Here is a 14932-nt window from a genome sequence, read left to right as displayed (position 1 = left end):
GGAGAGTAAAGGGGAGCTGAGAGGAAGCAAGGGAGGGAGAGCCAGCCAGGGCAGCTCTGAGGGGTGATGGGCATTGTGGCCAGTTGCATTCTAGATGAAGAATAGAAATTGTGTGCCGGGGGTGGGAGAGACATGTGTGCTTAAGTATGTTAAACCAATGCAAAGTTCACATAGCATTACCAGTGTATGCGTGAATACGGAGATTCCCCCTCCTCCCTCCGCCTCCTGTATTACCAGAAACCATGCTGGCCATGTCCCTCCAACACACTCTCGCCTGTCTGCCCCTCCGCCAGTGGCCCCAGCAATTGCTTCTCCTGCCTCCACTCCCCCCTCTTTTTTTTTTTTTAAACAAGTTTTTATTAGCTTTTAAAGACAAACAAAACATAAACCTTATACACATTAAACCTCTTTCCCTTGTGAATTTTTACAAGGCAGATAATACACTATTTTATACAATGTGATTTTAATATTTCTTCTCATTAAATTTAATCATCATATTCATATTTCCCTCTGTCTTGTTTACAATTATTCTCCTCCCGCTTTCCTCCAAGGTTTTACCAGCTCTCACATAAACAGAAACACACAAAACACATAAAGTAAAACTTCTTTTTCAAAAAAGTAGCTTGGCCCCGGATTACCACTCTTTGTATGGACTTCAATTAAATTCATATTCATCTTATATGCCATTACCTATCTTAATTACCATTCTGTAATTTCTTTGTAGCTTCTCCCCGCTTTCCTCTCTTCTTAATTCTATTTTGTTTATTAACTTAATTTAAATCATTATATTTCTATCCTTTGTCCATTATTTTCCAATTATCTATATATTTCATTCCCCATAGTAAAATAAAAAAAATTTCTCCTGAAATCACAAATCAAAGTATGATGCCTTTCCATCGCACCTCTAAATTAACATTTAAGGTAACTCCAAATTCCCTATTTGATTCTGCTTAGTACATACTACTTACAAAAAAAAAAAAAAAAAAATAGTGAATCCATAACATAATTAAATATATCATCAAACATTAAATCTCATAACATTTCAATTATCTATTTCAAAAGCAAGTATCACAATAATATATTCATACTAACATCCACGCAATAATCAATTAAGCTCTACATTTAAACTAAATATTTTAAACCTTATTTTATTAAATCTTAAATTCTACCATTATTAAACTTTTAATATTTTAGTCTTGGATGAGAAGCGAAACATCTTAAAAAGAAAAAAACAGAAAGTCCAGTTGCCGCTTGAAAAAAGCACCTTTGGGAGTCTTGTAAAATCTTGTAAAATCTAAAGTTAGAGCTAGAATAACGAAATCTTTAACCATGTAATGAAATAATATTACATGGTATGGTTGTTTGATTGATTGATTGATTTCTGTTCAGAGCAAAAAACAAAGCTTAAAGCAAGTAAAAAACAATTTAAATAATTTAACTATATCTATATACTAGCTTAGATAGAAAAGACTGGGAAAAAGGAAGATTGGTTCATTTGCTATAATGAGAATACATTGTCATTGTCTTCCATACTTTGGAATAAATATAAATAAATAAATAAATTCTTACTACATGTGTGACCAGTAGAATGCTACATCCATCTTGTTTGAAGGCTTCCACCATTGTTCTGCTGCCAAAGAAGTTCCCTATCAATAACCTCAATGATAACAGACCAGTTACACTCTCTCCTATCATCATGAAGTGCTTTGAGAAATTGGTCTGCCGGCACATCGTTTCTGGTCTTCTACATACATTTGATAAACACCAGTTTGCATACAGAAGAAATAGATCTACAGAGGACGCTATAGCCATCACTCTTCACGCTGCTCTGACTCATCTAGAACAGCAGTGGGGGGGGGGGGGTTATGTGAGGATCCTTTTTGTAGATTTTAGTTCTACATTTAACACAATTCTTCCACGCAGACTAGTGTCTTAACTTCTGGACCTTGGACTTTCTTATTCAATCTGCCTTTGGATTATGGATTTCCTGTCTGGCCACTTACAGAGGGTCAGATTAGGTAATCATACCTCTTCAGCCCTTAACATTGGTACACTACAGGGTTGCGTGTTGAGTCCCTTACTCTATACTCTTTATGTGCATGATTGCATTCCCACTCACACTAGTAATACTATTACTAAATTTGCAGATGATACAACAGTGGTGGAACTCATCTCCGGGGGTCGGAATGAGTGTGCCTACCGAGATGAGGTGGACTGGTTGCTTTTGTGGTGTGGAGACAACAACTTGGTCCTCAACACCAATAAGACCAAGGACCTTATAGTGGACTATAGAAGGAACAGATCAGACATCCAGCCCTTGCTTATCAATGGAGACCGAGTAGAGCAAGTGGCCAGTTTTAAGTTTCTGGGTGTTACCATAAAAGAGAACCTGACCTGGGGTGCTCACATTGCAGCACTGGTCAAAAGGGCCCAGCAGAGATTATATTACCTTAGACTTCTCAGAAAACAACAACTGAATGAAAAACTGCTGGTGACCTTCTACTGTTGCACCGTAGAGAGTATCTTAACGTACTGCACCCCTGTATTGTTTGCCAATTGCACAGTGGCAGATAGGACAGCATTCCAGAGGGTTAACGTCATTGCCCTCTCCCCTCTTTGGAAGAGCTTTATAGCTCCCGCTACCTTAAGAAAGTTAAAAACATTCTTAAAGATCCATCTCATCCAGGGCACCCTTTTTTTTGAACTATTACCATCTGGCAGACAGTACAGAATAATAAAAACAAGGACAAACAGGCTGAAAAACAGCTTCTATCCCAGGACAGTAGCTCTTTTGAATTCTGCTGTATAGTGCAGTATTGGTGTGGTGTCAGAATTTTCAATTCAATCTGTGGAGTGTGAGGGATGTGTGTTTGTGTTTATTTTCATGGTCATGATGTGCACTGAAGATGGTGTTTGATTTTGTTCTATGAGGTGCAATGACAATAAATTAAACTAATCCAAACTACACTACACTACACTAAACATAGATCTAGTCAGAAATAAATGTCTTTAATTTCACTCCAGGAGAAGTAAATATAAAATTGCAGTTTAGATTTCATTGTGCCTCTAAATTTCTACTTACAAGGGACCATCTTAGCTATTATATTACCTGATTTTGCCAACAAGTAATGATATAAAATCATGTTATATTGTTGCATAATAATAAAAAGAGATGTGAATGAGATGTGTACAGTTAGAAATATTTAGAAATATGTTGGAAATAGGATATGTAACATAATAGTTATAACTATTAACTATATAATAGTTAATAGCTATTATTTTAAATGCATGAACAAGAGGTAGCAGATTTAGAATTTACAAAATTGCAGTATGTTGGACCCCAAATGAAACTTATAAATATTTGTGTAATTATTGTTGAATAATGTGGAATCACTATTTGCTATTTATTTGAATAAACCCAAACATTACTGATGAAGCTTACATATTTTGCTGAAGATAAAAGTCTTTTGAAAGATAAAAAGATAAATGTTTGGTGTAAATTATAATTTGATGTGTGAAATGTGTAATTGATGTACAATTTGGTTTAAAAGACAGTTTCATGTGAATAATACTAATTGTGTATGAATTGTGGGCTTGCAGCATTTCAGAAATTCCTTGGAAAATCTGACGTGTCACATGAAATAGAAGAAGGCCTGGAAGAGCGTCAAGTGCAGAGAAACATTCAAGTAGCATCTGTATTTCAACTTTTGTGTGACAACACTAAGCGACGGCAAATTCTCAACGTAGTTGTAACCATGGCTTGCTATCAACTTTGTGGCCTTAATGCTGTAAGTCATTATATAAAATATATATTTAATTATTGCTTTCACAGCCCACCTTTTTGTTAGAGTCTCGGGTCATTTAAAATAGCTCTCAACATCAAAATCTGAGAGATCAGTTGGCCAAGAGATAGATGACCTGCTTTTCCTCCAGCTCTAAACCACTGAACATACAAATCCTCAATAGTTTCTGTCTGTGTTTTTCCTCTTTCCCCCTCCCAATTTTGAAAAAATATGAACTGCAAATCTGCAGTTAACAGAATAACAAAGTTGGAAGGGACCTTGGAGGTCTTCCAGTCCAGCCTCGCTGCTCAAGCAGGAAACTCTATAGTATTTCAGACAAATGGTTGTCCAGTCTCTTCTTAAATATCTCCATTGTTGGAGGACCCACAATTCCCAGAGGCAAGTTGTCCCACTGATTAATTGTTCTAACTGTCAGGAAATTTCTCCTTAGTTCTAAGTTTGCTTCTCTCCTTGATTAGTTTCCATCCATTGCTTCTTGTCCTGCCCTCAGGAGCTTTGGAAGATAGGTTGACTCTGTCTTCTTTTTGGCAGATCCTTGGATATTGAAATTCTGCTATCGTATCAATCCTAGTCCTTCTTTTCATTAAACTAGACATTACAAATCCCTGCAACCATTCTTCATACAATATGTTTTATCCTCCAGTTCCCTAATCATCTTTGTTGTTCTTCTCTGCACTATTTCTAGAGTCTCAACATCTTTTTTACATCATCCCAACCCAAACTGGATGCAATCTTCTAAGTGTGGTTTTACTAAGGAATTGGAAAGCGGCATTAATACTTCACGTGTTGTTGATTCTTTCCCTCTTATGGCAAACTAGGATTGTGCTGGCTTTTTTTTTTTTTGGTAGCTGCAGCACACTGCTGGCAGATATCTAAGCGATTGTCCACTAGGATTCCCAAAATCCCTCTCACAGTTACTACTATTGAGCCAGGTACTACCTGTTCTATACCTGTGCACTTGTGAAACCTTCCTTTTCTCTATATTAAATTTCATTTTGTTAGATAGGGGCTAGTGTTCAAGTCTATCAAGTTCTTGATATATCTTGAACCTATCTTCTGGAGTATTGGCTCTTCCTGCCAGCTTGGTATTGTCTGCAAATTTGATGAGTTCCCCTTCTGTCCTCTGGTCTAAATCATTGATGAAGATTTTGAACAGTACTAGGCCTAAGACAGAGCTTTGGAGTACCCCACTGCATACTTCCCTCCATATAGATACAGTTTCATTAAGGACTACATGTTTTCTTTTTTCTTTTTAACAAATTTTATTCAGTTTTTCACATTAAAAACAAAAATGTCCTTTTAGTGGACAACATATTTCCGGGTCATCACCTTTACATACAAATATGACAGCAATTATACATTCTTATATGCATATTTAATTCTATTATTACCTTTTCCATTCCAAATTTTCAGTAAGGAGAGAAACAAACACATTAATTCTAGCCTCTTTCATTAATCTCAATCGAAACATCTTTTTGTTTCATTTCAATTATTTCAAATATAATCCTTTAATATTTATTTTAAAAATAAAGATAAACAATATGTGTTTGCCTAATAACAACAACAACAACAACAACAACAATAATAATAATAATAATAATAATAATAATAATAATAATAATAAAGTTACCAATGTCTCTCCTTGCTTTTAATAGTCTATATTAATTTATTAATTTAGTTGGTTCTTTAGTCTCATATTCCCTTTCCATTACACATTCTTTTTATAAATTCTAGATTAATACAAATTTTAACGCTAAAAAAAAAAAGTATAGGTTTCCCCCCTTTTACTATTTTGAGTGTGACACCTCAATGATTAAAATATACCTTTATTCCCTCATCTTGATTCCCAATAAACCATTATTTTTAAGAAGTTACAATAACAATCATTACATCTTTTTATTTGGATTCGGCAGCATATTTTCCCCACTTGACTTTTAATAAGAGTTATCAGTATCAGTATCTATATTACCCTATTTTCTAAATATTTTTAATTGCAGAAATATTCTTATTACCCCTTGTCACCCTGCAGAATCCCCCTTTTAATTTATCAACCATTATCTCTGAAAAAACAATTTCTTTTCAAACTTTTACTATTTCCGTATTTCTTTATTTCATGCACCTGTTTCTTACTGCTTCTCCTCTCCCTCTTTTCCCATATCTTTTCTCATTCCAGTTTATATCCCTCTCTTTCTTAATATCTTCCTTTCCTCTTTTCTGCTGGGTCTTTCTGCCTTTCCCGACTTCACAGGTATTCCCCCTTTTGATTGCCGTCTTAAATCTCAACTTTTTAGCCTTCCTTCTTTCCCCACTTCTTTGTAGCGTTCTTTGTGTTAATTGTCTATTTAAAATGTCTTCTCCTTGAGTCAACTCCTAACTCTTTCTTCTTGTTCTTCAATTGCCATTTCCATTTTTTCTAACACAGAGCAAAGTGATTCGCCTCTTTCCTGTAGTAATTCTCTCATATTTTTAAGTTCCATTTTTAATTCCCAAAGAGATATCATCATTACACACTCTTAAATTTTATGATTGTTAAAGTCCACAAAACAAGCACTTTTACTTTCCTTCTTTCTTCTTTCAATTTTCTAAAGTTCACAGTAATTCCAGCCCAGGGTCTATACCAAAAACACCAATCAATCCCACAGTCAGTCTTTCCTTGCTTTTTTTTTTATTCTGGTTCTGCTTTCACTTTCTAAGATTCTTACTTTGTTCCAATATTTCTTTAATGTTATATCCACACAAGTTCATACAGAAACAGGATGGTTTCCTTTTGTTTGAGCTCAAGTTTTTGACAAAAGGTGGCACTCTCCATTATACAAAGTCTTCACCTTTTCCCCTATTTTTTTATTTAGGGTTTTTCGAACCTCAATATTTCAGCACAGTCCAGTCTCCAATTTGTAAACTTTATTATTATTATTTTTTGACAATCTTAAATCCAGCTTCATTTTATGCCTGTTTATTCCCAAAATATTTTAGTCCAATTTAGTTAAATCTTTAGTTTTGGCTTCTTCCTTTCCTGGTTCAAAGCCCCGCTTAGCTGTCAAAAATATTTTCTTTTTTTCCCCTGTCCCTTTGTAATTTCGCCGCTCACTTTTCTTTTCTTAAAAATTCCATGTTACCTTAATCCCGGGGTACTTTTGTCTAGTTGTATTGCCCAGTTGTCCCGGTTCAGATGTTATCCACCTCTTTCTTCCTCCTGCACAAATCTTAATCCAGCTGAGTCCTCCTCTTTGGGGTGGCCATTTTAAACCACCGCTGCAGTCGTCTTCGGGGTAAAAGACCAAGCCCAGGGGGAAATGTGGCTCCCCTCAACCTGGCTTGCGGCTTCCCTTACTCGCCCGCCCCTCCAAGGCAGCTTCAGCCCCTAATTGTAATAATCGGGGCTCTCCAACGAAAGAGCACGGACCATAGCTGCAGAGAGTCGCAATCTACGGTCCGTCAGCAAGGAGGCTCCGCCTTCTTGTTTAAGGACTACATGTTGACTGTGGTTTGTTAGCCAGTTACAAATCCATCTGGTGGTGAAGTTGTTTAACCCACATTTTTCTATTTTACTAATTCTATAGTGCTGCAGGGGTTTCCCTCTTCTACCCCTCCATTTTGTGAGAATGGGTGGAGGGGGATGGCAGAGCCCTTGACTCTGGGAAAAGGGAGGCCGGGGAGGGAGAGGGGTGATATTCTTGGGAGATGTAGGGCAGGACAATGTATGAGTAGGGGGGTGCTATAGGAGTCTTCCATTACATGGGAAGATGCCCCTGATTGTATAGTATCAGTGGTGTGTTCCAGACCCCTGGCTCATTTCTAGTTCTTGACAGCAGAACCTGAGCAGAGAACCTGAGATTTGGCGGCTGCTGGTGAATGCCAGATTGGTCAATATCTGCTGGTGAATGCCAGATTGGTCAGTATTCTCTTATTTAAGATCTTTTTGAGGAGGAGTAAGTTAACTTGGCATGCATTACCAAGACCTGGCTAACTCAGGAAGGGGAGGAGGTTCTCCTCACAGAGATGGGTTTAGGGTTTGGCACCAGCTGAGACCCAGAGCAGGGGAGGTGGGGTGGCAGTGATCATCCAAGAGTCTCTTTTGACCTTTAGGGATGTTGCTCCTCATGGACCTGTGAGACCCCGTTTCTGCAGCTGGGCTTATGAGATCAATTGGGACTGTTGCTAGTATACCAGCCTCCTTGCTGTGTGGCAACATCCCTGCCTGAGCTGCCAGAGGCCATCGGAGTTTCCCAGACTTATAGTTCTGCATGACTTCAACCTGGCATCCCTGGGTATGTCCTCAGAAGCGACTCAGGAGATCACGATAGCCATGGTCCTATCCCAGATCATATCAGACCTGGCTCAGGACAGTGGTCACATGTCAGATATGATTTTCTTGTTGCAGCAATGGCAACGTGATCTAGGGTAGATTTAACGTAATTTCCCTTGTCATGGTCAGATCATGCCCTGGTGTCCCTGAGATTCTCTGTAGCTGTCCACCCCCCACCTCACCCCCTCTGCAGGGAGGCTAGGCCTATTTGTATGGTTCATCCCTAGCAAATGAGGGACCCAATTTGGTTTCAGAGGGAACTGAGGGGGCTTGAACTAGAAATGAGCCAGGGGTCTGGAACACACCACTGTTGAAGCCTTGGTTACAGCCTGAAACCAATCGGCCTCCAGGGCTTTGGACAGAGGTGACTTCTATGCAGTTTCTCTTCGCCCATCATTCCTGATTCTTCCTGTGGTTCATGGAGAAGTTGTGGGTTTTGATGCCTAGAGCATTGCTGGAGGATAATGAAGGATGTCAAAATCGAACTCCTGGCAGTCAGCAGTGAGTTAGCTGCCATACTGCATTCTAACTGTTGTGGCACCATTGCTCATTGCACTTCCTCACCCTTTGTGTGTCTGTCTCCCACCTTTCCCATCTGGTTTTAATGGTTTGTAATTGTCAATTATTTTATCTGCTATGACTTGGTTTTAATGTCTTTTCTGCGCTAATGTTTTATGCTCTAAGCTGCCCAGAGTCGTTGGATATGAGATAGGCAGCAAACAAACAAACAAACAAACAGCCATTCAAAAGATTTGCTTCATAAACTGGACATGAACACAGGGCAGTTCGAAGTAGTTATACTTCTAATGTGATTCCTTAAAGCAGTTGTGCTCCCCCCCCCTCCAGGTCCATGGAGAAAGCTACAAAGAGATTTTAAAGAGGTACTTGGCTCATGCTTCCCTCAGTTCCAAAATATTTTTTCCAAATTGTTTTTGAAGCCCTTCCCTTCTTCCTTTCTTTTCTCCTTCCCCTTCCCTTCCCCTCCCTTCCCTAGAAAGTCAATCCCCAGTCAGGGCTTGTGGCAAATGCAGTGAAAGTGAACGAAATGAACGAGTGAAATTTGATTGAAATCCAGAATGGGTTTCTTTGATTTAATTAAGGTTTTTTAAATTTTTAAATGTATATAAGTATTAAATACATGAACATGTGGCTTCTGGTATTAATTAATAATAATAATAATAATAATAATAATAATAATAATAATAATAATAATAATAATAATAATATAAACAATTTTGATCGCCTTACATTAATCGTACTCACATCTTTCTAATAACATTATACAGAATACAGTCATCTTTCAACTTCTTATCCTTTCATCTACCAGCTGATTTTAACATATTATATAACAATATTCATTGTAGTATTTTCCCCTTTCTGATTTCTATCGATAACACCAATCTTATGTTAATAAGTATTCTATTTCTATCCTTCATCTCTTGTCCATTTTAATTATATTAATCACATTAGTCATACTCACATCATTATCATAATATTATAAATATGCAATTAAAATTATTGACATAATATTTACTTTGTATATAATTCCTCATCATGTAGTTATTCGATGTTATATTGTATTACTCAATGCTAATAACCATGGCAACCTCAATAATGTTATTTAAGGGTATATAATACAATCATATTTCAGCTTCTGATCCTTCCCTCTACATACTAATTTTAAAACATTATATAGGAGTGTACATAGGGTAACAATATTTTCCCTCTTTCTAATTCCTACCTCTGTTCGAAATCTTGATAGCACGTATCTTATATTGGTGATATTCTATTTCTATCCATCATCCCTCATTTGTTTTAATATATCAATTCTTATGTCTCCCTGTATCATTCTTTCTTGGCCTAAGTGTTCCCTCTTCTACCTCTGCCTCTTGCTGCCAGATCTTTACCATGCCTGTAAGTCTCCCTGTCCTTACTTTGAGTATGTCTTTTTGCTTATTCAATTCTGTTTTTAAGTCTCTAAATATATTGTCAGTTTGATCTGTTTCATCCATTTTAGTTATCTCTTCCTTCTCCTTATCTTTTGGGTTTGTTTGTTGTTCTGTCTGGTTTTTCCCTTCTTCCTTTATCTTCCTGTGGTTCTTTGTTATAGTTTCATAGATACTTTGAAATATCGTTGACATTTCTTTTTGAAATATGCTTGTTATTTCCTGTTGAAATATTTTATCTTATTTTAATAAGTTCAAAAATTGTTCACAAATCTATCAAAATCCCATACTCTTGGTTGTCTGTAACATCAAAAAGCCAACCTTAAATCTATTCACACAGTCCCGGAGTTATTTCTCAAAGTACATAATATTTATAATTCTTTATAGTCCTCAACCAGTCAGTTTACTCCTTCCAGATTTTCCCTTGTCATCATCAGCCACCTAACCAGCTCTTTGATTCCAGTAATAGTTCCAAGTGAACCATCTTCAAGAGGCTCAGCAATTTTCTCTCCTTAGTCATGAATAAATAGGTATCAAACAGTATACAGCAAAACAAAAAACAAAAAACAAACAAACCAGTCTTTCAGATGTGCTTACCTCCACTCAATGTTAAAGATTATTCCAAGGTCTTTTCCAGTCTTGTAGTGTATTTGTAGTGTATTATATAGTGTATTTCCTTTCTTTCACCAGTAGATGGCATCATCACCTAAAATTTCAATGTGACACCCAATTAAATAGCATTCTGATTTCAAATAATTTTCTTTCACTTTTCCCCAATAATCAGCCCAATATTTCCAGTGTTTTTAAAATGCCTTTTCAAGATGTTGCCAATAAAATTGTTCAAATCCAGTCATTCTATATTTTGAAAATTATATCCTCTCTTAGGTTTCATTTTCTTTTGGGTCTGTAGTCTTCTTCTAAGTAATTATTAGCAGCTTTAAACATTTTGGAGAATTGCCTTTTCAGGGTTTCTTTTCTATGGGGTTTAATCCCGAGTAAAGAAGTTGAAGATCATCTCACCCAGCTTCAGTCCACTGTTCAAACACTGCTCCAGCACATTTCTTTCTTTGGTTGTCCCAGCTTCCCAGTGGCCATAATGGCCACGTCTCCTTCCTTGTTGTTTGGATAGGAGAGTGAGCCTCGGATCAAGCAGGAAAGTTGCCACTGCCTGTTATCTGAAAAGCATCCCTCCTTTCTTTGTCAACCCTATGAGGGGACTTTAGCACTTTAAGCCCCCACCCCAGAGAGAGGAGAATTCGGCCTAGGTTTGGGGAGCCCTGCTCCCCACAACTGTATCGCAGCAACGCCAAACCGGAAGTCCAGAAAGGGTTTTTTGTCCTGGCATCATCAAGGAGCTGAAAGCTGAGGTACCAAAGAACCTTACAACTTAGCCCTATGTTATCTTTTTTTTTCTCTTTTTTGTTTGGTTGTTGGTTGTTCAGCTAAAAAATATAAAGGGTGATGGACTCCTCCCTCACATCCCACAAAAATGTCCTTTATCATGTGTTAAGAGGAGCATTCACCACTTTCTATTCTGATCCTTTTCTGTCTTTTTGGGGGTGGGATTCGTGGGAAACATTAATGTGCAGACACTGGAAAATGGACAAAAACAAAAACTCAAGCCTAAGTGAATAGCATTGTTTCTATTCGTTTTAGTGGTGTTTTGAAGCCACCTGGTAAATATTTCACATCATCTTCAATATACCCAGATACAAATGTTTTCAATATTGTGATGCCCGTAGGCTGGAGGTTATGGAGAACTATTTTGACAATTTCCAAACTGTCATTAAATGTATGTTTATGTGTAGAACTTAGACTTTGATAGGACCAAATGATATTTTTTTTGAAACCCGATAACTGGAAGGTGGCTTCTATTTCAGATTTGGTTCTACACAAATGACATTTTCAAGGGAGCTGGGCTGAGTCCTGCAATGATACCATATGTTACCTTAAGCACAGGAGCTGTGGAGATCTTGGCTGCTCTTTTTTCAGTAAGTGTGTGGTGGATTGGAAAATTTATAGAAATGGATAAGGGGTATATAATTTAGATTGAAACGTTTTTCAGTTTCTATCTTAGTTTTGAACTGGCAATAAGGAAATAAAAGGACTGAATCTTATAAAAAAATCTTCACTAGAAACCAGGGGCCTGTGAGTTCTGATCCTGCCTTAGGTGTAAAAGCTGCCTGGGTGACTTTGGACCAGTCACTCTCTCTCAGCTCAACTCAACACATAGGATTGTCACTGTAAGAAAAAATAGGAGGAGGAAGAACATATTATATATGTTTTTCTGCCTTGAGTTACTTGTAAAGTAATAAAGGCAGGATAAAAATCAAATCAAATAAAAAAATAAAAAATAAATTAAATGTTCACAACACTTTAGAGTGAATAACATAGCTCACCATCACAAAATCTGAGGGGAAAACAATCAGGTAAGCAATTGAAATTGTATCTGATGTTTTGTAACAAACTAGATGTTCTTTTTTTTAAATAGATCAATATTTATTTATTTATTTTGGAATCATGAGTGACATGAAGAAATGTACTCCATAACACATTAATGAAAAAAATAGATGGAAGTTACTAATGACATTTAATTTATATTTAAAATATAGAGAGCTAATGTTAAGTGTGTAAGAACTCCTGGCTTTAATAGAAATGTACATTTTAATCTCGTCTCTTGTTGAAATAATTGGAATGGCTCTTTGAAGAATATTGGGACTTCCAAAAAAACATGTTTGGGATTACACTTGAACTTTGGGTAAGATAAAACTGTTACCTATACCAGAGGTCCCCAACCTGATTCTCAGACCAGTATTGGTCTGCAGCACATTAGGAACTGGGCCGGTCCATTGGCAGGGGATCAGTTGAGTTTCCATTTGCACAGGTGGTGGGCGCACATCCAAAACCATCCCCACCCCCTCTCCACTACCACTGCTGATCAGTGGAGCCAGAAAGGTTGGGAAAAGAGAAATAAATATGCATAATACTTCATATGAAACTGCCATTTGTAGAATATCGAGAATGCCATTTACTTCTTTGCATGTAGAGAGGTTGCCACTGACAACTCAAGCCCTTAGCATTCTGACTGAACACCATGAGATATTGAAATCTACTTAAGTGCGTACCTTACAAAATATATTTATATGTTGCTACTAATACATTGTTATTCTAATAATACATTGTAATAATGTAACTGAAGATGGAATGTGAGGTCATGAGTATAGGAACAAAAAGAAATTTTAAAAATGCCATCTATTTTTAGAGTATAGAAATAAAATAATTGATATTGATTCAGGTCTGCACTGCAAGCATGCAAAAGTTGCCAAGATTTAATAAAATGTTGATCTGATTTAGTACATTTGAATCTGAGCTTTGCTGGACTGAATTCAAATAATCAGTTTTATTCACAAATTTGATTCATTTTGATGAAACATGAAGAGTGTAATTTACTGAATAATGTATCCAGTTAGATTTGATGCATCACATTGATTGAGTTATTCAGATTTGATTCAAAGAGATGTGATCAAATTGATCCTAAATCAAGCTTTGCACAATCTTATTAGCCATTAATCCCTATTATGTCCCACCCACTCTGTAGTATGCAGTTAGTGATATGTTCTGCATTATAGAATAATAGAGGTTGGAATATGGAAGTGTATACAAAGCATTTGGAACTCTAATACATTGAATTGAAATGATTAGAAGCTCAAAGAAAATTCTAATTTTGAACCAAGTGCATAATAAACCTACTAGCTTTATGAGTCAGATTCTGCTAAAGGAGGAATAAAAGGGCAGAATAGGACATTGAGGTAAGAACATAAAGTGTCCTATAAAGACCAAAATTCATAGCAGTCTGTTTATACATTGATTTAAGAGCAGTTAAGTTTTCAGTTTGTATGGCAATTACTCTTGATTTGCCTTGTAAAAAGCTTAGTGCTGTGAATTGAATGAATTGCTTAAGGATGCTTGTGTTCTATTAGGGTCTTAGGGTGAATCCATCCACAATTCTGTAATATAAGTAGCCATTTTTTTTTTCAGGGTTTACTGATTGAAAGAGTTGGACGCAGACCTCTTTTGATTGGAGGATTTGGTTCGATGGTTTTCTTCTTCATCATACTTACTTTGTGTATGAGTCTACAGGTCTGTAAATGTTAATTGATCTATTTTCTTTTAAATATGTGAAATCAAGTGTCCTTTTTAATCCTTCTTATATGCAACAAATAGTAGATCTTTTCTGTGCAACCTTGAATTATAATAAGGACAAATACTAATTTTCTTTTGTGAACTATATTTAAGAAGCAAATTCAAACTTTACATTAAAATACAGTATTACTGTAGTTTACAGGATTTGTAGTGTAATAAACTGAGCCCTAACAATGAAGTGCTCCCCTGTTATCTATCTGCATTATATTTTTTGCAATAATACCTTCCCAGTTTTATTTGTAGCAAACTGAAAAATATGGAAATGTTTCAGAACCATTATGACAAACCATGGTTTTAAATTATGTCTTCATCAGTTCTAATTTCCAGTTTTAAATAAAATCTCCTTTTACAAGGATTAAAGCATACTTCTCAGGATCACAGCTATGGAGGTACTGAAAATTACTTTGAGGCATGTACGTTTGTTTCACTTTTCCAAAGATCTGGGACTGCTCTGCTAGCTGTCTGCCCAAGAGCCCTTTGGCCTGATGATACAGATCTTGACAAACATGTAAAGGTTCTGTGTTAGTAAATTGCCCTTCTTGCTTATGAATATTGACTGATTTTTTTCATATTCTTATGACATTTGAATGTCAGAGCACTTCCATCAGTCTTGAATAACAAGGGGGGAAAGTAGAATTAAAACTTTGAGTTCAGCCGAATCCATTCCTGATGGA

At 36.5% G+C, this 14932-nt stretch overlaps 2 protein-coding genes across 3 annotated transcripts in view; one reads left to right on the top strand and one right to left on the bottom strand.

The window, feature by feature from the left end:
* The window catches only part of CC2D2A (coiled-coil and C2 domain containing 2A), a 1114036-nt gene that overhangs the window by 935593 nt on the left and 163511 nt on the right, over positions 1 to 14932 (bottom strand). The gene's annotated exons all lie outside the window — the stretch shown is intronic.
* Positions 1 to 14932, top strand: part of SLC2A9 (solute carrier family 2 member 9) — a 62885-nt gene that overhangs the window by 33354 nt on the left and 14599 nt on the right. For both annotated transcript variants that reach the window (XM_026675859.2, XM_087963686.1), the window contains 3 exons: positions 3601 to 3788; positions 11936 to 12046; positions 14094 to 14195. In XM_026675859.2, coding sequence (XP_026531644.1) covers positions 3601 to 3788; positions 11936 to 12046; positions 14094 to 14195 — 401 coding nt within the window. The remainder of the gene's footprint in view (positions 1 to 3600; positions 3789 to 11935; positions 12047 to 14093; positions 14196 to 14932) is intronic.

Source organism: Notechis scutatus, chromosome 4 (assembly GCF_049901735.1).
Source record: "Notechis scutatus isolate UNSWTSFEM ecotype Mainland chromosome 4, rNotScu1.2, whole genome shotgun sequence".
NCBI lineage: Eukaryota > Metazoa > Chordata > Lepidosauria > Squamata > Elapidae > Notechis > Notechis scutatus.
The sequence above is the reverse complement of the archived record's forward strand: the minus strand, read 5'-3'. Positions and strand labels throughout refer to the sequence as shown.